Here is a 27,080-nt window from a genome sequence, read left to right on the forward strand (position 1 = left end):
GATTAATTACTTACAGTGTGGAAACAGGCCCTTCGGCCCAACAAGTCCACACCGACCCGCCACCCACCCATACCCCTACATTTACCCCTTACCTAACACTACGGGCAATTTAGCATGGCCAATTCACCTGACCCGCACATCTTTGGACTGTGGGAGGAAACTGGAGCACCCGGAGGAAACCCACGCAGACACGGGGAGAACGTGCAAACTCCACACAGTCAATCGCCTGAGGTTGGAATTGAACCTGGGTCTCTGGCGCTGTGAGGCAGCAGTGCTAACCACTGTCACACTTTCATATCCCTCCCACAATTACAGAATAGTTTATTTGACAAGAAAATAGAATAGAGCCATAACTGTCAAAGTTACTTATTGCTGTTGATTCAACAGCTTGATTCTCAGCCAAGCGTTATGTGTGGACATATTCAATTTCATATCCTTATACAGGGATGAATAAGTATCTTTTGAAATGTAATATATAACTGCATTTGCTCTAATTATGGCTGAATATTCAATTAGACAGTAACCTACAAAATAATTGCGAGTGTATTTGGTATACACTTGGAATAACTTGGTAAATAAATAGTTGTTAAATAAGCAATAAGAAAATTGAATGTAATTGGACTAGTCCAAATGGGAGGCTGAATGTGAATCAGGTCAAGCAGGGTCAATAGGCAGAAAATAATTGGAGTCAAGTGCAAATGATTTAAAGAATACAGAACAAGAAGGGATTGAGGATGTGAAAGGAGCTGGGAAAGGGGAAGTAGAGAGCGGTGAGGTCAGGGCAAAACGTAGAAGAGTGAAAGGAAAGGTGAAGTGAGGGGAATGGGAATGTACAGTGAATCCAAACTTATATGAATAAAAGGGAGGTGAGAAGTTGTTGGAAAGGAGAAGGAGGGGGTGAAGAAGAGAAGGCAGGAATGGGAGGGGAGAGGGGAGAGGGGAGGGGAAGAATGGGAGGGATGGAGAGGAAGGATGAAAGAGAATGTCAGAGGGGAGATGATATAGACAAAGGTACGAGGTGGAGTGGACAGCAGGGTGGAGAGGAGGCCAGAGAGGGGTGAGGTGGAGGGGAGGAAGGAGGAGAGGGACAGGGGAAATGTATCAGGTATGGAGAGCAGGTGAAAAGAGGGGAGATGAGAGAGAGGAGGGAAGAAAAGGAGATGGAAAAGGAGGGGGGGAACGGAAAATCAGGGAAAAGAAAGGGTCAGGGTAAAGGAAGGTTAGTGATTGTAATGAAGTTACCCAGGTGGACCTTGTCGAATATATGTGTTCCTTGATTGGGGCTGTTAATCTGGTCCAATCAGGGAGTGCTGGCTGACAGATAATAATGGAATGCCTAGCATTGCCCTTTTTGTAAAAAGAGCATTGCCCTTTTTGTGAAGGGCACTGCTTGTCACTGGCCACCCGGGTATTTTCCTATCTTCCTGGTGGTGGAAATTGAATAAAGATTTGTGCACCTTGTGTCTCTCACTGTGTCTCACACCTGAACACACACACACACACCATGGGTGCTGGGGAAAAAATAAGCACTACCGCAGTTAGGCGGTAGTGTAGGGGTAAATAAAAAGCAAAAAGAGAAAAAAAAAGAAAAAAATAAGAAAAAAATGGAATGCCTAGGATTTGGGGCTTGGCTTTGTCATTCCTCTCCTTGGTAAAATTGCTGTTTCTCTGCATACAGCTGTAAATGTTAATTGCTTTGTAAAATGTGAATTGTTTAATAAAATATATACAACCAGGAAAGAAAATCAAGAAAAAATAATGGTATACCTGGGATTTGAGGTTTGTCCTCACTTCCCTGAAAACTGGTTGAACGGTAGAGTTCGGGGCCTAGCTTTACTGCTCCTCTCCCTTGTAAAATTGCTGTTTCTCCGTATGCAGCTGTTGATGTTAACTGTCTCGTAAACTAAATTGTTTAATAAAATTTTTAAAAATGGAATGCCTTCCCTTTTTGATTTCTCAAAAACCTTCTCGTCTGTTTTTGGTTGCACTTCAGTCCCACGATCCTGATCTTTGGGTACCCAGTTTGGAGGGGGAAGGGTAGGTCAGAGGATCGCCTCCTGGATCTGCTCCTGGGCCTGGCCAAACTGGTCATAAACAGGTCCAGGCAGCGGTGCGTGGAGGGGGTCGTTAGGGCCGATTGCCTGCCCCTCTTCCGCGGTTACATGAGAGCCCGGATGTCCTTGGAGTAGGAGCACGCGGTGTCCACCAACACCCTGGAGTTGTTCAGGGAGAGGTGGGCGCCGCAGGGAGTAGAGCGCATTATTTCCTCCTCCAACTCTATTTTGATTTAATTCCTGCCCTCCCCTTCACTGTTTGATCACACAGCATTGCCCTTTGATGAGAAGGGTATTGCTTGCCACTGGCCACTCGGGTGTTTTCTTTCTTCCTGGTGGTGGAAATTGAATAAAGATTTGTACACCGTGCATCTTTCACTGTGTCTTACACCTGCACACACACAACATGGGTGCTGGGGAAAATATAAGCACTACTGCAGTTAGGCGGTAGTGTGGGGTAAGGAAGAAAATATAACCAGAAAAAAATATATAACCAAAAATAAAACAAAGTATAACTAGGAGATTCAGAGTCTCCTCAGTTTAGGGGACAGGCTCTGAGCTGGCTGGGCCACAGTCTGTATGTTACTACAGAGAGAAAAATAAAAGAATGTCAGGATTTGAGGTTTGTCCTCTTTTCCCTGTGCACTGGTTGTACGGTGGGGTTTGGGGATTTGGCTTTGTTGCCCCTTTCTTCTGTAGGGCGACACGGTCTCTCAGTGGTTAGCACTGCTACCTCACAGCGCCAGGGACCTGGGTTCGATTCCAGCCTCGGGCGACTGTCTGTGTGGAGTTTGCATATTCTCCCTGAGTCTGCGTGGGTTTCCTCCGGGTGCTCCAGTTTCTTCCCACAGTCCAAAGATGTGCAGGTTAGGTGCATTAGTCATGCTAAAATTGCCCATAGAGTCAGGTGCATTAGTTAGCAGGAATGGGTATGGGTGGATTACTCTTCGGAGGGTCGGTGTAGACTAGTTGGGCCGAAGGGCTTGTTTCCACACTGTAGGGAATCTAGTCTAAATTGCTGCATCTTGTAAACTGCTGTTCATTGGTAACTTTATTAGTAATTTGTATTACTAAAATAAAAAACAGAACAAGATCAGAGCTTATGTTCACTTTGAGAGCTGCCTCTGAGGGAGATGGATCAGTGTCAGGGACTCTGTAAACAAAGGGTGACTTGGTGACGGGATATCGACCTCTGTGGAGTTATTTCAGAAGGCAGAGGGAAAAGGAATGGAAAAGGAAAAGGAGGGAAAGAGGAAGGATGAAGGTAGAGTGATGAAGGTAGAGTGATGAAGGCAGTGCTCCCTGCCGTGAGTGAAAACTGTGGATAGGGAATGGGGAACAACAGCAAACAATTTCTATGGTCTGAGGAAATTAGTTAGGTTTTGGTGGTGATTGGGGAGAATGTATACTGTTGTATTGGTTAAATCATAATAATTGAAAAAAACTTTGAAAAGGTCAATTTTGTCAGAAGAATAAAACATACCTGCTGTTCATCTTTGTTATAGAGTCATAGAGCTGTACAGCATGGAAACAGACCCTTCGGTCCAACCCGTCCATGCCGACCAGATATCCCAACCCAATCTAGTCCCACCTGCCAGTACCCGGCCCATATCCCTCCAAACTCTTCCGATTCATATACCCATCCAAATGCCTCTTAAATGTGCAATTGTACCAGCCTCCACCACTTCCTCTGGCAGCTCATTTCATATACTTACCACCCTCTGCTTGAAAAAGTTGCCCCTTAGATCTCTTTTATATCTTTCCCCTCTCACTCTAAACCTATGCCCTCTAGTTCTGGACTCCCCAACCCCAGGGAAAAGACTTTGCCTATTTATTCTGTCCATGCCCCTCATAATTTTGTAAACCTCTATAAGGTCACCCCTCAGCCTCCGACGCTCCAGGGAAAACAGCCCCAGCCTGTTCAGCTTCTCCCTGTAGCTCAGATCCTCCAACCCTGGCAACATCCTTGTAAATCTTTTCTGAAACCTTTCAAGTATCACAGCAACTTTCCGATAGGAAGGAGACCAGAATTGCACGCAATATTCCAACAGTGGCCTAACCAATGTCCTGAACAGCCGCAACATGACCTCCCAACTCCTGTACTCAATACTCTGACCAATAAAAGAAAGCGTACCAAACGACTTCTTCACTATCCTATCAACCTGCGACTCCCTTTCCAGGAGCTATGAACCTGCACTCCAAGGTCTCTTTGTTCAGCAACACTCCCTAGGACCTTACCATGAAGTGTATAAGTCCTGCTGAGATTTGCTTTCCCAAAATGCAGCACCTTGCATTTATCTGAATTAAACTCCACCTGCCATTTCTCAGCCCATTGGCCCATCTGGTCAAGATCCTGTTGTAATTTGTGGTAACCCTCTTTGCTGTCCACTACACCTCAAATTTTGGTGTCATCTGCAAACTCACTAACTGTACCTCTTATGCTCGCATCCAAATCATTTATGTAATTTTTGTCATTTAGAGGGCCCAGCACCGATCCTTGTGGCACTCCACTGGTCACTGGCCTCCAGTCTGAAAAACAAACTTCCACTACCACCTTCTGTTTTCTACTGTTGAGCCATTTCTATATCCAAATGGCTAGTTCTCCCTGTATTCCATGAGATTTAACCTTGCTAATCAATCTCCCATGGGGAACCTTGATGAACGCCTTACTGAAGTCCATATAGATCACATCTACTGCTCTGCCCTCATCAATCTTCTTTGTTACTTCTTCAAAAAACTCAATCAAGTTTGTGAGACATGATTTCCCACGCATACAGCCATGGTGACTATCCCGAATCAGTCCTTGCCTTTCCAAATACATGTTACTTGAAACAAAATCAGTCGTCAGGGTAAAGAAATTTATCATGTGAATGATGGGCACATTACAAGCTTCAAACTAAAGGCTGAATACTCTCAATGTGGAAAACCCTATTAGATTGCCATCTGGAGGTAAATGCAAATACACCACAGACTGACAAAATAAACAAATCTTCAGGTTTATTGACAGCTAAGAGGCCATATCCATTTTAATAACGGATATCCAAGTTTAAAATGAGTAACTGTGTGCAATAAATGTCAATCCCTAGTTCAGTCGCGAAGAGCATTTTATATGTATAATTTAACCCATGTGATGAATTTTTAATGAACACTTTCCAACTCATTGCATGGATCAATAAAATGGTACTTCATACTCAAACAGGAAAAATCTGCAAAAATATAGCATTTTCAATACTAATGATATTAGTATCACAAACAAGACTCTTTCTTAAAATGCAACAGTCCACCTGTTGGAGGTAGATGCACAGTGCTGTTCAGAAGGAAGTTCCAGGAATTCAACCCAGCAATGGTGAAGGAACAATGACAGAATTCCAAGTTAGGATGATGAGTGGTATGTGTTATTCTTGCTCTTCTGGATGGTACACATCGCTGCTAATGGTGAAGGGATTGAACGTTTAAGGTAGTGGATGAGGTACTGATTGATAGGGCTGGGTTCTTCTGAATGGTTTTAGCTTTCTGAGTGTTGTTGGAGCTGCAGTATCCAAACAAGTGGAGAGCAGTTCATCACACTCCTGACTTGCCACCGAATCTAAGCCTTTTGTTGCTACAGTATTCTTATTATTAATCCAGTTAAGGATCTGACCAACAGAAACTCTCCAGGATGCTGGTAGCATGTTCTTCAGCAATGGCAATGCTGTTGAATATCATGGGGAGGCAGTTAGTGTCTCGTTACTTGAAGATGTTCGGTGCCTAGCACTTTAAGTCTGGATATGGTCTGGGTCTGTGGATATAGAATGTGCCAGTATTTGAGCAGATACTGGGATTTGGAGGTAGTTCTTTTAGGAGTCACTACAGATATGATGGGTCAAATGGCCTCGTTCTGTACTGTAAAGTTCTATGATTCTATGGTCTGAAAGCTGCTCAACACTGTACAATCATGAGTGAGCATTCCCACGCCTGAACAAATGATGAAGGGAAGGTAATTGTTGAAGCAGTTGAAGAAGATTGGGTCTCAGATATAATTCTGATGAACTCCAATTAATCACAATAAAGTTTCTGTCCACTTTCTGTCTGTAGGGGACTAAAAATGTATCTCTCTCAAACTGAAATGTATTTGCTGATAAAGCATCCACAACCATCTGGGGTATAGAATTCCAAAGATTTACAATCCCTTGAGTGATGGAAATTCTCCTTATCCCTGTCACTAAATGATCAACTCCCTATCCTGCGACAGTGCCCAGTATTTTAATTTCTTTAGCCAGGGGAAATGGCTTCTCAAACTTGATCCTGTCAAGTTGTTTCAGAATCTCATGTTTCACTGAGATCATCACCTCACATTTAGGAAACTCTAGAGAAAAAAGCCCAATGTACTCAACCTATCAGAGGACAACCCACATGCTGCCAGTCTAGTGGACCTTCACTGTTCTGCCTCCAATGCTGCTATATCATTCCTCAAATTTGGAGACCAGAACTGCACACAGTATTCCAGGCATGTCTCAACAAAACCATTGAAGGAAGACGCTTACTTGTATAGCCCAATTTCTTTGCATTAAGTTCACACCACCCCTGTAAAAGCGATGGCGTGTGAAGGACCTTGGTAATTTGAAAAGTCCCTCCTGCCTGGTAACCAATCAGCGAGGGCTGTAAAATTCGGTCTCTGGTGCATAATTGAAGATAATGTTTTTTTGTATTACAGTTTTGTAATCAAATGTGTCACCGAGATGGTGGCGGTTATATTGGTGAGTGCGAGATGGCACCGAATAATGGTGACTTTCATTCCAGCATTGGCAGCGTGGGCAAGGGGACTCGTGCCTGGTCACCAGGTCCATGACCCATGACAGAACACATAATAAGGAAGACTGTAAAGTTGGACACTTTCATTAGTTCTTCATTTTTCTCTCTTTATATTCTGTGTTTCGCTTTATTTTTCTGTGTTTCAAGATTTCATCAGAGAGTGGCGACCTCATGAGGGGTATAGATAGGGTGAATGATAGTTGTCTTTTTCTGAGGATGGGGGATTTCAAGACTAGGGGACATGTTTTTAAGGTGAGAGGAGGGAGATTTAAAAAAGACATGGGGGGCAAATGTTTACGCTGTGGATGGTTTGTGTGTCGAATGAACTTCTTGAGGACGTGATAGATGGGGGTACAGTTACAATGTTTAAAAGACATTTGAATGGATACATGAGTAGGAAAGGTTTGGAGGGATATGGGACAAGTGCAGACAGGTGGAACTAGTTTAGTTTAGAATTTTGTTCGGCATGGACTGGTTGGACCAAAGGATCTGTTTCCTGCTGTGTGTCTCTATACAACACTTTTCGCTATATTTGGTAACAAGATACATGTGACAATAAATAAATCAACATCAACAACTGATGCACAATTTATGGCATGCTAATATAGGAAGGACAAAAAGTAATAAAAATGGCAGAGAACCAATGTATTTGGAGATTTCCAATATGGGGCATTAATTGTCATGAAGACTTAAGCAGTGTGAGACTTTTTTTTTGCTTTTCCAGGGTAATTTGACTGAGATTTTTAATCGCAAGCAAAGTTCCAAATCTACATAAAACTTCATCTACTCAGAGGACAGGCCAGCTGTCAAGGAAAGGCTACCAGCATTCTCAAAGATCCATTCCACTGTCGTCTTGGTAAACGTGACAATAAATTAAATTAAATTCAAAAGCTGGTCTGGATGTTATCATGAGCTTTGCAACTCTGCTATTGGTGTTTGAGTCCAAACTTGCCAACCGTAGGATCTTTAACTTGGTCAACTACGGGAGCACTATCCAACTAAGCATGGCAGATTGGTCCAGTGAAATCAGGAGCCAACCATGTGGTTGTAAAGGGAGGCAATGGCTGAGTGTTATTATCACTGAACTGTTAATTCAGAGACCCAGATAATGTTCTGGGGCTGCGGGTTCGAATCCCTCCATGGCAGAAGGTGGTATTTGAACTCAATAAGTATCTGGAATTGATAACCATGAGTTGATTGTCAGAAAAACCTATTTGCTCACTAATGTCCATTTAGGGAAGGAAACTGCCATCCTCACCTGGTCTGGCCTACATGTGTCTCCAGACCCACAGCAATGTGGTTGACTCTTAACTGCCCTCTGGGCAATAAGGGATGTGCAATAAATGCTGGCCCAGCTAGTGATGCCCACATCTCATGAATGAATTTAAAAAAATCTGAACTCAGCAGCAATCAATGTGGAGACACCTGTATAGAGGTAAACTCAAATTAAAATTCAGGCTGGCTGAGGGAAGAAAGCTATGCCAATGAGATGACAAACCCCTTGGAATGGATTCTCATGACCGCAGAGTCTGCTTCTCCTGAAACAGCTCTCTGTGTTGGGCAATACTGCCTGTGGTTCTGATTCAATTTTCTAATTCAAGAGACATACCTGTGTTCTGTTTATTGGATCCTTCTTAATCCATTTAATTACAGCCTCGTAAACAAGTTCTTCAGCCTTTGTGTTCAAGTTATCATTGGAGAGAAATGCAATGAGATCGTCCTTTGAAACGTTCAGAACTTCGTCTTGCGTTGTTACCTCTGGAAAGTTCTGCAATGCATAGGCTTTTGCCATGTTGTGTAATTCATTACACTGCATAGCCTCTGCCATGGCTAGTATTCCTAAGCAGTTGTTGGCTGTTAGCTGTTTCTCTGAAAGAAAAAATAAAACACACATGAAAGGGAGTTAGAGGCAGCTGTAAAAGATTTCTTTTCTTGCCTTACACATCACATATTAAACATTTTATTCACAGTAATCATAAAGCTTTCAGTTCTAAGGCTTATAAACCTTCCAGATTGAGGAATTCCCTATACTGCATACATGTACCATAAAGCATACATTGCCAGTTCCTGCTGATCAGATTATGATAAGGGCAGTGTGTATACCTTTAGTGATGCGCTGCTTTCTGTGGCTGATGAGAAATACTTTCTGAATAAAGTTCTTGTCACTGTTAATGGAGTAATTATCCACAAGAACAAACTCCAAAGTTCTGTATGGATTTTGTTTCGGAATCGCATTATAGGAAGGAAAATAGAAGGTCCTTTTTTTTGAAGCTGAACTCTTTCTGCAGAAATGTGCAATCCGGTGACGCTGTATTGCACACTGTTACACCTGTACATTACTGTCAGTGTTCACTACAATTTCAAGTTATACGGAAGTGATTGAATATTATTAGTAAACCATAACTCCTGTCAGTCTTGCATTTTATTGTGATTAATTATTAAGTATTATCAATTTTATCTCACATGACATCACTCTCAAAGCTGAATGATTATAATCTATAATATTATAGATGGGATTCAACTCTGAAATTACGTATTTAGGAGCAATGCTTTTCCAGCTGAAAACAATAAATCTGGTTTTATACATATCAGTAACACATGTTTCCTGGCCTGTGGGTTAATATTTACACATCCCGCTGCTGCCTGAAGTATCAATGGCCCTTCTCATATAGTTTACTCAGATAAAGGAATACTGCCAAAGGTGACTTACGCTTCCCTCACTGTCCCACTGCTGAGTGAAAGCAGGCAAATATTATTACAAAAAAAATTTTAAAATACTGGAATTGCTTAGCAGTTCAGGTAGCTGGGAGGGGAAAATGATGTTGATATTACAGATTGCTGGCCTTTCTTCAAAACCTTTTCAAACAAAAAGCTGCTGACCTGAAAGTTAACTCTTTCTCACTCCACAGATGCTGCCAGACCTGCTGAGGATTTTCAGCATCCCTCAGCCTTGGAACATCCGCAGTATATTGTAATAATGTTATTGGGGCATACGGCTATCTGAACATGTACAGGTCAATCGAAAGAACTCGCGCAAACTAAGCTTTCGATGGACTTTTTCATTCTGTTGTGAATTTGTTGCTTTTCTCTTGCTGTGGGGAAATGCAGGCTTTTGCTCAATAAACTATCCAGCTGAACATGCTTGAAATCAAAGGGCGATCTCTCAGATAACATAATTACTTAATTTGTGCTGTATTTTGTTGTGGTCTCAAGAGTAGCTCTTGATTGACAGTTTGGGGTTGTGGCCCTTTGTGACAATTTAATGTGGATCATCAAGATATCCTTAAACTGGATGTTAAATTCTCAATTCTCCTGCAGCTACGGTAGAACACTGGGTTCCTCATGGAATTTTCATGTCACTATTTATAAATTAATAGTAGCAAACTTGTAAAGATTTAAAAATATGAATTCATTTTGTTTGAAACAGAAGCAAATCTCAATTACAGAGCTGAAAACTAATGTAACAACTCAATCAAGTTGTTAATAAGGGTGAATCAATCGTTAGACATCAATTTTATAGGAAATTAATTGCATTTTACTAACTACTCCTCAATGTTAATAAGCATGCACTGGGTAGTGATAAAGGATTGGATCATCTCCATTTTAAAAAAAAACGACAGTAATGCAGCTCATTATGTGGGAACACTATTTGAAACATCATGGCAAAATCCATTGTAGTATTCAGTGCAGCTGCTTTGTAGAGAAAATAACATTTTCAGCCGAAGACAGGCTATTAGAATATTACTGCAGTTGACGTGCAGCTGATTCGGACAAGATCAGCGTCAACTCCATTGTTTCAGAAAAGCTGTTGCATCAGATATGCTCAGCAAAACATGACTTTTTAATAGGTGGAGTCTCCAAAGTTAGCTCAAGTCTTGCTTATTGTTTTATATTAACGAAAGCATTATAAGTGGGAACAGTTTACTCTGTGTCTCGGCACTAGTTACATACTTTATCAATCATATTTAGGTTCAATGCTTGCTTTCTGCAAACTTTTGGAACAACTATAGTTAATCTTGAGAAATAACTGGAATAGAAGTCATTATTTGAATGAGCAATGCAAAAACAGACAGCAAAGAGCCCAAAGACACGAAGGGCTCGTGTCAGAAATAGAACCAAGCAAATCTAAAAATGAAGTGCAAACCTGGTTAAGCTACAACATAGGGCTAGAATTACACAAAAAATTTTAAGCCGATTTCTACAGATCAAACTCTCGGGCGACTGTCTGTGCAGAGTTTGCACCTTCTCCCCATGTCTGTGTGGGTTTCTCCCAGGTGTTTCAGTTTCCTCCATCAGTCCAAAGATGTGAAGGTTAGGTGGATTGGCCACGCTAAATTGCCCCATAGTATTCAAGGATGTGCAGGTTAGTTGGATTGGCCAAGCTAAATTGCCTACAGTGTTCAGGGATGTGCAGGTTAGATAGATTAGCTATGGGAAATGCAGGAAAACAGGAATAGGATAGGGGCATGTGTCTGGGTGGGATGACCTTCGGAGGATCAGTATGGACTCGATGGGCCTAGTGGCCGGCTTCCACACTGTAGGGATTATACTAAATTAAACAATTCTAGAAGCAATGGATTCGGTCAAACTCTGCAGCCCTGCAACATCTAGTTGCGAATGGAGGTGATGAATTAACCTCTGTCACCTTCAAACAGAATAGTAGGCTGGCTGACCCATTTCAGCTTCTTTGATATCCCCAACATCACAGATGGCAATCTTTAGCCAACTTAATGATGTCAAGAAATGGTTGAGTGCAGTGGGTATCGCCCTGGCAGCATCCCAGCTTTAACACTGAAAATATATAATGCTGAAAGTGTGTGCTCTACAATTAGCTATACTTCCAGCCATGTTGTTGCAGTACAACTACCTCAGTGGAAAAATTCAATTAGCTCAATTACTACCAAATTTTAACCAAAGTGATGGAAGGTGTCAATGACAGGTTTATTAAGCATCAGTTTCTCACTAATTTGCTGCTCACTAATGCTTAACTGGGGCTCTGCCTGAACTATTCATCTCTGGAAACAAAAAAAACCCCAAAGGACTGCAAATGCTGGAAATCAGAAACAAATTGCTGTTAGAATGCAGCAGGTCAGGCAGCATTTTGTGAAAAGAAAGCAGAATTAATGTTTTGGATCCATTGACCCTTCTCCAGAACTGCTAGTAGCTGGGAAAAGGTTGGTATATGTGCTGAAGGTGAGCTGGTTGGGTCTAAGAGGATTAGATGGGAGGTAAAGATGGAGCCTTCTTGAAGATTTTGGCACCTCACTTTGGGGGAACTCCTAAGTATTTCTCCAAAATGACCATTCCTCATGTAATAACCTTCAATGGTTTCAGCAAATACTTAAATTCTGAAGACATAATGTGCAAGTGGAGGATTCTGTTTGCCTGATATGCACAACATGTACTTTCAGCAAATAGGAACCTAGAGCAATATTCCTGCCCACTGGGCAGAGGCTCATTCTAGCACTTGGAAACTGGAAAACTCTCCTCACCAAAAACTAAAGGATTGAAGCTCAAACAATTGAAATTTCCAAATTCCCAATGATAGATTCTTCTTGGGCATGGATGTGAGGAATTACAGAATAAAGATAAGTGGATAGATTCCAGATACAAAGCAGTTATAATCTACCTGAATATTGGAACAAGCTTGATAGAAGCATAACAAAATCAATGTGCTATGTGTTACCTTAATGATGGACACTGGCTTTTGATTTTCAACTTCAATTATCTGATTTCAGTACCTGAGACCTTCAACAGACTGAAAGGGTTTTCAAAATTAGAACAAATAATGATGAAAATTGGCTGCTCTGGTCACATCACCACAGACTATGGCATGTCCAGGGAATCAGTATGGCAGCACTGAAATTTCCATTTCATCTAGCCAGAGTGAACTTGGACAACAAAGTCTTTGTCAAGAAGTCTGCATTTCTTTAATTCACACTTACATGATAAGTTCAAATACTGGGAGTTGAAATGTTGTCTGTGGAGTCCTCAGCTTGGAAAGACTAGCAAAAGGGAAAAACAAACTAACTATATTTCAGGAGCTTGTTTGTCAGAGAAGAGGGAGGGAATAAATGAAAGTCATAACAGAACTTGGAAGAAGTGCTCTCTCACTCTGTCTCTCTCTCTCTGTCTCTCTCATGCCTTAGCATTTCTCAAAAGACATGGAAAAGAAGCTTTGGAAAACAACCATTCCTCAAAAACTTTGGGATTCTATAAATTATACTGTTACTGAGGAAATGAGACATTGGGTAAACATCCATGACTTTATGAATGCTAAATTATATCTGCTGTTATTTTCCTGTTTGTACTAGATTCCCAATTCATGATGAAGTTATTATCCATTTTTGTGTAACTGTTTGATGTCATGTTTTACTATTCTTTCTCTGTCAGTAGGTAATGAAATTTCTCATTCTTTCAATCAAACATTTTGGTATTAGCTGCTTCATTTTGACCTAATTAACTACATTTTATTTGAAGCATGACAGCTGCATGCTTAAAACATATTTTTTAAAAAGTGACCAACTGATTAGGATTTAAAAAGAGGGGAGCCAATCAGACCCCCTTCCCTGTTGTAATATGTGTAGTGACCCCATCAGAGGCAAATAAATGTTAGTTAACTTAAACACCTGACAGAAAATGAAAACAGTCTTGGTCAGTGTGGTTCAGTCATTGCTCAAATTTGTTGAGCCACAGCAATCACATTAACATTTTCTGCATTGCACTATTACCGCATGCATTTTAAAGTCTGGTTGAAGATTTGTAGCTCGGGTGTCCGTTGTTGTGGTTCTGTTCGCCGAGCTGGAAGTTTTTGCTGCAAACGTTTCATTCCCTGGCTAGGGAACATCATCAGTGCTATTGGAGCCTCCTGTGAAGCACTGCTTTGATGTTTCTTCCGGTATTTATGGTGGTTTGTTCTTGCCGCAAGAACAAACCACTATAAATACCGGAAGAAACATCAAAGCAGCGCTTCACAGGAGGCTCCAATAGCACTGATGATGTTCCCTAGCCAGGGAACGAAACGTTTGCAGCAAAAACTTCCAGCTCGGCGAACAGAACCACGCATGCAGTTATTTATGTGTGTCTGCTTAACTTACTCACCTAAAAACGAAACACAAACTTTGCAGAAAGTTCGGAACTGGAATTTACTGGCAGCTTCCAGGAGTGTTTTTGCATTTCCAGAATTAATGATGAGTGAGCCAGTATAAACAAACTCCAGCAGCATTTCCAGAACATCTGCATTTATGTTTGAAATTGTCAACTCCAGCTTCTCTCCATTCTTGTTGTCCTTTGAAGCCCTAATAACAGCAGGCAATAGATGAGAAGTTAGATCCAAATTCAGTTATTTACATACTTCAACTAAAAGGTGGCTCCATTTATCACTCCTCACACTGTGCACTACAATGCTCTACTATTCTTTAATATGTGAGCTGAAAGAGAAGGAGTAAGCACTGCCCAGCACAAAAACACATTGTCATGCAAAAATGTTATTAAAAATAGAATGAGCCAACTTAAGGATGAAAGATGCAATAATTGCTCATAAACAAAAACCGAAGCCCTAATGACACAGATTTATAAATTGAAGAATTTGGAAACAAAATGGTTAAAGCAGAAAGGTGGGGAAAAGGTCTACTTCTGCCACAGGAAGCCAGCAGCCATCCTTTAGGAGTTCCATGACTGTGGCCTAGGCTGTCTGTTAAACAGGTGTTCCCCTGTATAAAGCAGAACACTGAGGTTTCAAATGGTCCTGTATCTTAAATGTATGTTTAGTCGCGTTAATTTAGGAAGACAACGTATTACACCAAACATACCTCAAAGGCATCTGTAAATGAGAACCCTGTTAAAATAATGAAGATCAGAATGGTTTACATAAAGAAAAAGTGTTAAGTGTGAAGGAGCACCACACGAAAATCCTTTCAAGAATCTGTCTGTATCGCTTGCACAACTGGTTCTGCATTTTTTAATTACAAAATTCAAACAAATTTTGCTTCCAATTCAGTGGAAATTGTCACCCAGCTTCTAGTTGCTCCATAATTGCTTCTTGTGTTTATAGAGCTATGTGCAATGCTACTCAGTTTGGTATAATATTGAGATATAACCAGCAACCAAGCTTGCAACGGCTTCATGAATATGAATGATAAACATTTGAAGTAAAATTCTCTAATATCCACATTACTATTTCAATAAGATATATGTATATTAATTGTGATATCAATGTGGAAATTAGCCTTCCTTCTTATTTCCAAACATCATAAAACTTCTTTCAAATAAAATATAGGAATAGGCTTGACCAATGTTTCCTTTCAGAAAGATGTTGGGAAACTTGAAGGGGATCAGAAAAGATTTACAAGGATGTTGCTAGGTTTGGAGGATTTGAGTTATAGGGAGAGATTGAATAGGCTGGGGCTGTTTTCCCTGGAGCGTCGGAGGCTGAGGGGTGACCTTATAGAAGTTTATAAAATCAAGAGGGGCATTGATAAGATAAATAGATAAAGTCTTTTCCCTGGGGTCGGGGGGTCCAGAACTAGAGGGCATAGGTTTAGGGTGAGAGGGGAAATATATAAAAGAGACCTGAGGGGCAACTTTTTCACTCAGAGGGTGGTACGTGTATGGAATGAACTGCCAGAGGATGTGGTGGAGGCTGGTACAATTGCAACATTTAAAAGGCATTTGGATGGGTATATGAATAGGAAGGGTTTGGAGGGATATGGGCCAGGTGCTGGCAGGTGGGGCTAGATTATGTTGGGATATCTGGTCGGCATGGACAGGTTGGACCGAAGGGTCTGTTTCTGCGCTGTATGTCTCTATGACTCTACAGATAGAATGCAGTTACATTTCAAGCATTTCTACAATTGCATTGTGTCACATAGAGGTCCCATCAGTTAAAAGCACTGTGGTGTAACTCTTGGTGCTAATGTGTGACAACGACAATAAAAGCTCTCTGACAAATCTCAGTTTAGACACATTGACTAATACAGGGGTGGATTAGAGAAAATACAGTGAATTTTCCTGTACGGCTCCTTTCCAGCTTGGAATCATCCAGATCAGATAGGAAGGTTCAGCACAGAGCCACTCCCAACAGAGCCATAGATAATGTACAGGTTGGAATTGGAAGTCTGGTCATGGGGCAATCCAGTTGGTTTTGGAGAGTGGCAGCCAGAAGGTTGCAAAACATTTATGAGGAAAGGGCGAAGGAAGGGATAAACACTTCAGAGTCTCTGTGCACATCCAATGGGTGGGGTGTTGGCAGCCAGCTGTAACGCTATCTTGGTGCACTTCTGAAATGAAACAGGAGTCTGAGAACACCTTTTCCATATGGATTAGAGTCACTCCACTGGCTTGGTGCTATTGTAGGTGCAAGGCAAGCTCCACTGTGCAAAGAATACCCTGGTAATGCTAAGAGATACAGATCCATAGACACTATCTAATCTCTCACATTGCTGAATGAGGGGAACTGTATCCATGGTTGCAGTGACGGAGACAAGGTTGGCCATGTGGATCTAGTTGAATGTGAGATCCCTGACTGGGGCTGTTAACCTGGGCCAGTTAGGGAGCCCTGACTGACAGATTAAACAGGCGTCTCAGAGAGTCTCCTCACTCTTGGGACTGGCACTGAGCTGGCTGCTCAGAGCCCATGTGCTGTGCACGGTAAATAAAGGGTGCCTTGGTGATGGGATACTGGTGTTAATGTAGGTATTACAATGGTATGAAGGATGATTGTCAAAAACACTTCCATAAGAAGTGGATGTTGCTGGCCATGATCAGGTGTGGATGACAGATTTCCTTCTCTAAACGTCATTAATAAACTAGATGGGTTATGATGAATAATAATGGTGACATGGACATTGTTGGGACTTGTTTAGAAATGCAGAATTTCTTTATTGAATTCACCATCTGTCACGGTGGGTTTGAACTCTGGTTTGCTAGTCTAGTAACATTGTAACTGTATCATTGTTTTCTCGAAAACACAGCAGGCACAGAGCTGGTTGAGAGCAAGTGATGCTGACTGGCTGAGTGAGGGTCCTCTTGTGGTACAATGGTAGGGTGCCTATTGAGAGACTCAGGTTCAAGTCCCACCTATTCTTAGAGCTGTGTAATAATAGCTTGGGCAGGTTGATTACAGTTCACACCTCTGAGCCAGGAGACTTAGGTTCAAGTCACAGCTCCAGGGGTCTGCCTGACCAGGTTAATTAAAAATACTTGCAGGTGAAGACAAGTGAGAGATGACATAATTGCATCTACCATATCAATGAATACCATCACAACGATAGAGTATATGCTACATGTTGAAAAGTAGCAACACAGAGAAATTGGTAATTTTTATCTCTCACACTTCCATCAATGCACTTTCAGAATAAGCCCGAGTTCATTTTAGTGGATTCATTGGCGAGTTTTTGGAAAAAAGAGCTGAATTCTCTCCTCCTGAAACCTTTTGAGAAAGGTGAACACCATTGGGGGGGAGGGGGGGGGAGCAGTGCATTGCCTTCCCCTCAAGCACTATTTTGATTTAGCAGCATCCCATCCTTGCTCTCCCTCTTTAGTTTTTGATTTTCTTGGTTTCTTATCACACTGCCCGTGCAGTGCAGTGCAGTGCATGCTGTTTGTTATTTATAAATTTATGAGTGGGTCTTTTTTGAAACAGAAGAATAGAGATGCTCCAACCATCCCACCAACTCCCATGGTGGGTGCTTTTTAGGGGAGGGATGGGGTGGGGCCGGTGGCTTCTGAACAGGAAAAGTCTCCATGAAGGAAAGGGAGCAACAGGTTTACAACTGTACCCTTGCAAACCTTAGCGTTATCTGCTGTCTAATTTAATATATCAGTGTACAAGACAAATACAGGTCAGGGGTCAAACTGGGGCTGTGAATTATGAATTATATAGTAAGATATAACCAAACATTTATAAAAAATAGAACAGGCACTCATGCATAATCTTTAAAAAAAAACCACACAGCACTAAAGCAAATGGTTTTAAGGAGAAACACAGGATAGAAATTCAAAACATCCAACTTAAAATGCTCTTTGGAGCTTAAGCGTTTGCTTTTCTCTGTTGACCCAAAAGATCATGGTCAACAGTTTAGAATTCTTGATTCAAGCTAATTAGAAAAAAATCATAAGAGTTCCCACAATGTGGAAGCAGGCGATTCAGTCCACTGACTTCAGACTGACCCTCTGAACAGCATCCCATCCAGACCCACCTCCTATCCTATCCCTGTAACCCTACATTTCCCATGGTTAACCCATTTAGCCAGCACATCCCTGGACATCATGGGCAATTTTGCATGGCTAATCCACCTAGCCAGTGCATCTTTGGATTGTGGGAGGAAACCGGAGTACGCAGACAAAATTCACGCAGAATGTGCAAACTTCACAGACAATTGCCTGATGCTGGAATTGAACCCGGGTCTGTAGCACTGTGAGGTAGCAGTGCTAATCATGGTGCGGCCCAGTGACTGGCATTTGTTAGCTTCATTCTCAAACTCAGTCTTTCTCAGAAGCTTAACGGCCAATGAAAGTGGATTGATCAGATAATTAGAAATGATAAAAACACCAAGAACTTACTTGATGTGCCAGATGTCATACAACACCAGTTTATAGTCCAACAGGTTTATTTGAAATCACCTGCTTTCGGAGCACTGATGAAGGAGCAGCGCTCTGAAAGCTTGTGATTTCAAATAAATCTGTTGGGACTATAACCTGGTGTTGTTTGACTTCTGACTTTGTCACCCCAGTCCAATACCAGCATCTCCACTTGCAGTAATGTGATCAATAAGTAGAATGAAAATAAAGCCTGGAATAAAACTTTTAAATAGTTACAGATTAAAATTATACCCAAAAATTTCAGATTGTCCAATAAATGATGGAACTTTGCCTTGAAATTATGACCAGTAGGAATGTTTGCGTACAAAACTTGCTTGTGTCAAATTTCTCTTTCTGCTATTTTAGCTGAAATGATAATCTGTTTATTTTAAATGGGTTACTTGCAGAGAAAGTTGATAAACACCACATCAAGTATTTGAATGCCAATATTTTACACGATGGTCATCTTACAATCAGAATAATTTAACTGCAATGAAAAGTTGTATTAATATGTCTGGAATGGATAAAGAACATCACATCGGTAGCAATGTAACACTGCCATTATTTCACAAATGTGAAAGATTAGGAATTGAAAAGCCTCACCATGATCAAATTGTAATTTTTTTTCCCCATGACTTACTATAGCCTGTATAATTCAATAACTGTGACATTATGACATCTGCATTTGTGTTAAGATAACAGAGTCCAACTTCTCATGACTTAGGCTGCAAAACATAACTGAATTATGTAATTTTAATCAGTCATGAAATTCCAAGATCTGGTGTATTAATGATGTGACAGTACTATAACAAAGGCATGTTCAATTTTCTGAAGTAAAATGGCTGTAGTAATTAAAATGTGAATACAGTTAAAATCAAGGACTGTAAAAGATCTTTTCTATACTTGTGAGCAACAATTGTTGTCAATGGTCCGACTAATGTCAGGGATTATACACATTTATTCTAATATTGTACAATTTATTCCAGTCTCATAAATGCATCTATATTATCCTCTTGATTATAAGGACAGAATAGAACATCGCATAATTAGTTTCAATATCAATCAGGCTGATCTTTTCCTAGAATTTTGTTTTTCCGGACTTATTTGAAACTGGTGAATTTGTCAGCATGATTCAACTTGTCAATCAAAAACACTTATGGCTAGAATTTTATGATGAGTCAAAGATTTGAGTTCTTCCCATCTTAAAAGTCAGAGGTAAACCCACCTTTTCTTGGCTGACCAAGTTCCCTGTCATCCAGGGAAGAAATTCCACCTCCAAGAACAGCTGACCAGGTCAATTTCAATGACCCAGCTGTACCACTGAGAGAGGTGCCTGTTCTCGGGACTCTAGGCAGTCCCAGCAATGAGGAAGCATAGAAAATGAGACACTGGTAAATCGAGGGTTTCAATGGAGTCAGCAATAGGTAGTGTTGAGGGTGGGAGTGGGTAGGGTCTCTCCTTTGGGCACAGGCTGCCTTAACAGGAAGATCGTCTCCAACCCACAACCTTCCAATTCGCAAAGAGCCCAACAGCCAAAATAGCAACAGCTGTGGCGGTGAGGAGGACCTTATGTAGTCATTAAGTAGTTACTTAAGAGGATCAATGGACTCAAAGGAAATCCATGCTTCCCCTGCTACTGCTAAAATACCAGAGGAGGCATCAGGTATATACCAAATGGCATGACCCTTGAGTTTACATTCGCCCTGTGTACCAATCCACTTTGGTTGGTAAGGATGGGAAGGACATAAAATTCTCTCCTATTATCTTGTTTTGTGTCACAACTTGTTGAAATGCTATAAATTAATGATCTTTTCAAGGTTAAAACCAGAATGGAATAGATCTCAAGTAGTTTCCAGTGAATTTTTTTTTTGGTTCCAAGAATTTGATCTTAAGTATTTGTACCTAGATACTCTTGTACCTAAGATGATACTGTAATGAGGCAACTGTAAATTTTTCACTGTACTCATTTGAGTACGTGATAATAAAGCTAATTCAATTCAATTCTAATACGTTCTCAAATAATTAATGCTCTTAATCCTTAGAACACTGAATATTTTCAAAAAAAAAATCATTCATAATTTGAGACACACAGAATTGATAAGAACTGGTTATCAGTTTCCATTGCCAAATACTGTGGAAATGCAGAAACATGAAGAACCATCTATTCCTTTGCAGCGAGATTTTCTGAATAAATATATAAATGTTAATAAGCAAAGATTTTATTTAAAGCAGATGGAATAGAATTAGTAATGAAGACATTAGGAAGGAAGGAACATGGAATCGGTTCACTTGTAGGAACAAGACATTCATTTGGACATGTAATTGATCAACTAAATGAATTGCAGACAAATACAACAATGACTCATCCACAAGGAAGACCATATTAAAGGACTCCTAGACAGCACAAAACAAGTGAACTATGGGAGGAGATGAGAAACAACAAACACAATTGACTGTTGTAGTCCATACTCCAATCCTGTAAATAAAGCTTAATCTTGTCTACTGGTCCTTCAATAGAAAGAAAATGAATTGTAAATTCTATAACATAAAATGTAACATTGAATGCTACTTCAATCCTTAAAGAGTTACCTGCTGTGTGCAAGATATGACTTATGCTAAACTATGATTTGAATAATTTTAAAGCTTGAATTTAATTGACACTTGAGAATTTAAAAAACAATATTACTGATTCTCCTTATCACCACTGCAATACTTCACATTTTCATAAGTTATATAAATATATTTAGTCTACATTCACATGTTAGTTATTTGGGAAAGCAGAAAAAGATTTTTTTTTCGATCAGCTTACTAACATTTACTTTTTATTCATAGCATTTTAGAGCCACTGTACCCAGGACAACAGAATTTCAAACGTTAGGCACAATAAAGTGAAATATTTAGTGGTATTCAATAAGAAGTCTGCATTCTGTACTAGATTTCTATTTCCATTAAACAGTGACATCCAAAAAGCTTTCCTTAACATTTATTCTTTGTTAACTTTCGTAATTCATCCATTTGTGACAAACATACAATCCATATATTCTTTGAACTGACTGACTTGCTGACACACTTCAAGAGTATTAGATTTTTCCTCAATGTGGATTCCCAAAAGCTGATGAGTTGATTTGAACTGCGCAATTCTTATGAGTAGCCAAGTACAACAGTAAATACTACTTCACTCCCTCAAAGGACTCCTGTGTCAGGGACTTCAATAAGTCATCTTTGTGATAGCTATCAAAAGCTACAACCTACATCACAAGCACAAATGCTGAAAATGGGAAAAAAAAAGCCTGAACACCACCATTGATTGTCACTTTCAGTCTATGAAATCCAACATTGATTTGGAGTCATAAAATTGTAACACTATTTTGTCAGACCGAATTCAAAACTGACATCAAAGGAAATATTAGAGCAATTTATTTCAACATTTCATGCATGGTGAAATTTGAACTTCATATTTCATAATAGAACAAAGACAGCTCTGTCTACAATCATAATAGGCGTTCTGAAACACACTTATTTCATTTCAGTAGAATTCTGAAACTGCAGTTGACCCTCTCTGATTATTTTTCTTGCAGTAATGTTTAAACAGTATTACCCATTTACTGCCATCCTCATTGAGCTACATCACTTCAAAGGAAGAAAATGGATTTGCAACCTTCAACCTTGTGCTGTAAGAGGCAACATGAAGTTTTAAAAACCTTTCTTTCAAATTCACACAACATCCTGTGGACAAAGTATTCTCTGTTTATTAATAGTGAATTGATCTAAACGCATGATTGAAAGCAAGGCAAAGGACTTTGATGCCCCCATGCAAGACTGAATCTGTTCAGATTCATGTCAGAAAAATGCTGTAAGCAAAAATCAGCAGAATTATTGACTAATAAAAAAAAATGCAAAAAATGAGAATGCAATTGCTTCTGGTATTCACTGTGCAAAAATATGATAAATAATGTACAAGAACATTAGTTTTCTACTAGGTTAAGAATGAAACATTATACATCAATCATACTGCTGAAAGAAAAATCTCTCCCATCTTTCCCAGATCATGTTGAGTAGATATTTATCAATCAGGCTATTTACAGGAGAACTGTCTGGATAACATTTACCTGAAAGCATAACCTACCTTTGTAAAGGCTTTCTCATTTATTGATTGGTATCAATATTTATCATTCTCCAGAAATCAGACATGGACAAAAGGACAGTTTTCTTTTAAGATTTTGCTTGATGGAACTTGATAAGAGATATGCAATCTTCCCTCACTCCAATGATGTAAATTAACATTTGCAAAGACAGAGACTAAGCTGAACAGAGCAGGCTACCTTTGCACTCAAGCACATTATTTAAATGAATGTATCAAAATCAAAAACTTGAGGGAAACCCAATGTATAAAGATGATAAGTGTTCAGAGAAAATCAGACGTTAGTTCTTCATAACATTCCTCATTCTGTTATTCTCCATAAATACATAGTGAAATATTAAACTTAGGCTATTTATGATTTGATCTCTGGCCTGCCATAAAAAGTCAGAAGTCACACAATACCATGTTATAGTCCAACATGTTTATTTGAAATCACAAGCTTTCAGGAGCGCTGCTCCTTCGTCAGGTAGCTAGTAGAGTAGGATCACTGGACACAGAATTTATTCTTTGAGCCAGGCACTCCACTTTAGCATCATGAATTCTGACAAAGGAGCAATGCTCTGGAAAGCTTGTAATTTCAGATAAACCTGTTGGGTTATAACCTGGTCTCATGCAACTTCTGACTTTGTCCACCCCAGTGCAAGACCGGCACCTCCACATCATTGCTGCCGTTAAAAAAAAATGTCCTACAATGTATTTTCTCTGCAAGACAAATTCAAGCAATAACTATCATTAATGTTGTGGAAGTTCATTTAGAAGACTCTTGTTGCAGTGAACTTGTCGGTATTGACCTGTAGTTTTGCTGAAATGGGCTTTAACTTTTCATAGTTTTCAGTTCGCCAATTCACAATAATATAAAACCAATCCCATAGTTACCTATGTTGCTTGGTCATCGAATTGGTGAAATGGTAATCTAATTATAGCACTAAATTGTTTATTTATATAAATCTTTATGATGCTGACACAGGATTCAAGGGCTTAAAATATGATAATGTTCTGAAATATGTCATATCCACATGATAGGGTGGCAGGAACTACAATCGTTTTGGAAATTGGTAACTTTGGAATAGTTTTAGTCAGAAATTTTTGGACAGTGCCGAAGAAAAAAAAGTTTCAGCGAAGTAGAACATGATAGACTTAGTGATTTAGTGAACAGAAACCTAAGGCAGGCTTTTGTTTGTTTTGATACTGATCAAGTTAACCTTCATGCCACATCTAGAAAGAAAATCCACACGCTCATGGAGAATTTATGACCTCCATGATGTTGTCATGGATTGAACAAAAAAGAGTGCCATCATCTAGACATGCCGTAAACTTTGATACAGGGGATATTCTTGCCACGAGTTCCTCTGTGCAGGGTCAGCCAAAATGGATGCCAGATGAATAATGGAGTTTGATTTGAGATTCTAATCAAGTAAAAATGCAATTAAAGCAAAACTGTCAGGCTATTACAACTTAAGTTACAGGATTCATTATTCTGACACTATAAATTAATTTTCAACTTGGTATTTCACACCTTTGGATTGAATGATTTTCTAGGCACCATGAGATTATCTACACTTGAGAACAAGAAATCATTACTGAACAGCCTACGGCAGCAAGCTGTCAGTGGAAGAGAGTAGAAAAAAAATAAACTGCACTTTTCATATATAAGCTCCAACAATGTGAAAGCAGTCTTACAGACAGTATAATGCGAACAGATGGGCACAGGAACCTGCTGATTACATACTGAATCTGCACCATCTGTTAGTAAATATATACCCTGGATTTTCCAGCATTTTATGCAACAATTTGGGAACCTTTTGGAGGAATAATCTGTATTCATTTAATAGATTTGATTCCCTTTTCAGAGAAAGAAAGGTTCATCTTTATGCGAGAGACTTTAGGCTTTTTGCTACACAAGGAATATCATTGCCATGTAAAATTTAAAAAAAATTAAATGCTTCTTCAGTGAAAGATTACATTAAGATAAAACAAACAACTGACGATGCTGGAGATCTGAAATAATTGTAGAAATTGCTGGAGAGCCCCAGAAGGTGTGGCAGCATCTATGGGGAGAAAACAGTTAGTGACCCATCATCAGACTTGATCTAGTTCCAAATTGATTTGTCCCCATAGATACGGTCAGACCTGCTGAGTTTCTCCAGCAACTTCTGATTCTGTTTGAGACTACATTAATGCTTTTTGAAAACACATTGGTTGCAGGCTATAATGGAGTGAGCACTGGAAACCCTAAGAATGCATCTTACTCCAACACATTATAAATTGAGTCATGACATACATCATACTCATCAATACAAGTGGAAAAACTCAATGTGATTTACACATTCAGCTAATCAAATATGATTATTCCAGGAGGTAATGGAGAAAGTAAGTGAGAAGACCATTCATCCTTCACTCTCATCTCTAGTTTACGGAGAATAATCAACAGGCATGCAGAACAGTCAACAGTGAACTAAGTGGTCCCACACTTGTTGTTGACTGTCCTCTCTTCCTATGGGTTCTGGGATCTTGGGCAAAACCTTGAGGAAAGAGGTTAGATCCAGACAAGAACTGAAATTTCTGTTTGGCAATATTTTCAAAGCTGCTCTTTTAGAGATTAGTCCCACAATTGATTGCTCTATGGATGTGTATCTAAGTTTTTTTTTACAATTTTGATTTTAACTCACACAATTTGAGTGATAATGTCGAGACATCAAAACATTTTTTTCTAAATTATCACAGTTGAAAAAGTGTTACTAAAAGGAGCATACTGTCACTCTTGGAAAAAGTATGGACCCAATTTTACAAAGTGAAAAATACATACAGAAATGTTTCCTAATAGAAGAACAACTGTAACTAATTCCTGTGGACAAAAGAGCAGAATTGATTGGGATTGTGGATTGTTTGTAGCATGGCGGGATTGACAGGATACCTAACTCTCACAAAGCTATATAGAGCAAAAGTCACAAAGAAGTACTAGATATTTCTCCTCCCCCCCACCCCACCTTCAGATGACACACCTTTCTTAAGACATGTGCAGGGTAAATAAAAGGGGATAATTACAAAACTTTCCTATTATTCATCCTACAACTTGGAAATGTCAAAGGCAGACATGCTCAGATTTTGCACAAATATTCAATGATTAATGCTTTATAACAGGAATCATAAAAACATCACACTGAAAAGAACTGCAAAATTGTACTTTAAAAACCACTGAAATGTGTTTAAAATTCATAGCATATTGTGTAAAATAAAAGCAGAGCTTTGAAATATTATAACAGAATTGAATTAACAGTAACCTCTCTACTGAAATGTCTGAGCAATCAACATCAGCTGTATGAAAGGATTTCAATTTTAACTAGTCCCAAACTCGAAATTATTAAACATCACTGCTTGTTCCATTCAGTTTACTAACAGCCTCACATATTAATAAATAACTGACTCATGTAAATAGCCTGTATGATAAAGTTAAGTTGGAAGAAAGAATGTTCAAGTTATACAGAAAACACATTTTCCATCAATTAAGCTTAAAATGGAATTCTAGAATTAATAATACAGTTTATTTTACCAATAGATAATGAAAGGTAATTGGTATAAATTCACGTAACCCCTTAGCAATCTACTCTGCAATAGACTTTGAGAAAGAAGCATTATTTTAGCTACATCAAGCATGCTCCAACAATCTAAGCTCAATGATACTTGAGTTTAAAATAGCTAATTGAGAGTTCACTTCACTATATTAAGAACATAAACCAAAAACAAATACTAAATTCCATATATTGAATTAACAGAGGAGCATTTTCCCTAATCTTACTTTCAACTAATGTCATGCAATCTCTAAGAAGTTACTTGTTCAACTTATGCATGGAACATCTAACAATGCCCATGGATTTAATGAAACAGTTAATATAAGTTTAAGCAAAATGAAAAATAGCTTGCAAATTACAAATCCTTTAAAACCAAAAAATCCTTTTAGCCATCATTTCCATTTACATTGTAACAGCACAGAGCTAAAGATCCTTATAATCAGCATTACGCTCATCCTTTTTCCTAGTTATATATCAACATTTGCCAATTCATAAATGATTTCATAACAGATTATATTAAACCCAAGTTATAAATATGTTCAAACCAAACAGTGTGACATTCTGTAATATAATTATTTACTTTGCACATACGATAATTTACTTGCTATATATGTAATTTTGCAAAACTGGAATATTTAATCTGCCACAATCCTTTAGCCTTTTTGCAAATGAAGGGCTTCAATGGTTAGATAGCGTTAGTTAGTTATGTAAAAAAAAGCACTCTAACAATTCTGTTGGTAAGCAGATGCAGGAATAAAATATTTCTTGGCAAATTACTGCTGATAATTGAAAATGATCTTTCCCCAAACAGCAGAATTTAAACATGGATTGAACTCAATAAGTATAATATTTTTCTGTCATTTAAAATGAAACAAAGAAGTCTCCAAAAAGAAAGCTTTTGTCAAATAAATAGGGATCCTCAGTCATGGAACTTCTCATTTCTTC

General features: G+C 39.3%; 1 protein-coding gene across 4 annotated transcripts in view; it reads right to left on the reverse strand.

Annotated features, from left to right (window-relative positions):
* LOC132808061 (kelch-like protein 29) overlaps positions 1 to 27,080 on the reverse strand; it is a 231,874-nt gene that overhangs the window by 69,965 nt on the left and 134,829 nt on the right. For all 4 annotated transcript variants that reach the window (XM_060821981.1, XM_060821975.1, XM_060821987.1 and 1 more), the window contains 2 exons: positions 13,947 to 14,143; positions 8,455 to 8,714 (listed from right to left, as the gene is read on the reverse strand). In XM_060821981.1, coding sequence (XP_060677964.1) covers positions 8,455 to 8,714; positions 13,947 to 14,143 — 457 coding nt within the window. The remainder of the gene's footprint in view (positions 1 to 8,454; positions 8,715 to 13,946; positions 14,144 to 27,080) is intronic.

This window comes from Hemiscyllium ocellatum, chromosome 3, assembly GCF_020745735.1.
Source record: "Hemiscyllium ocellatum isolate sHemOce1 chromosome 3, sHemOce1.pat.X.cur, whole genome shotgun sequence".
NCBI lineage: Eukaryota > Metazoa > Chordata > Chondrichthyes > Orectolobiformes > Hemiscylliidae > Hemiscyllium > Hemiscyllium ocellatum.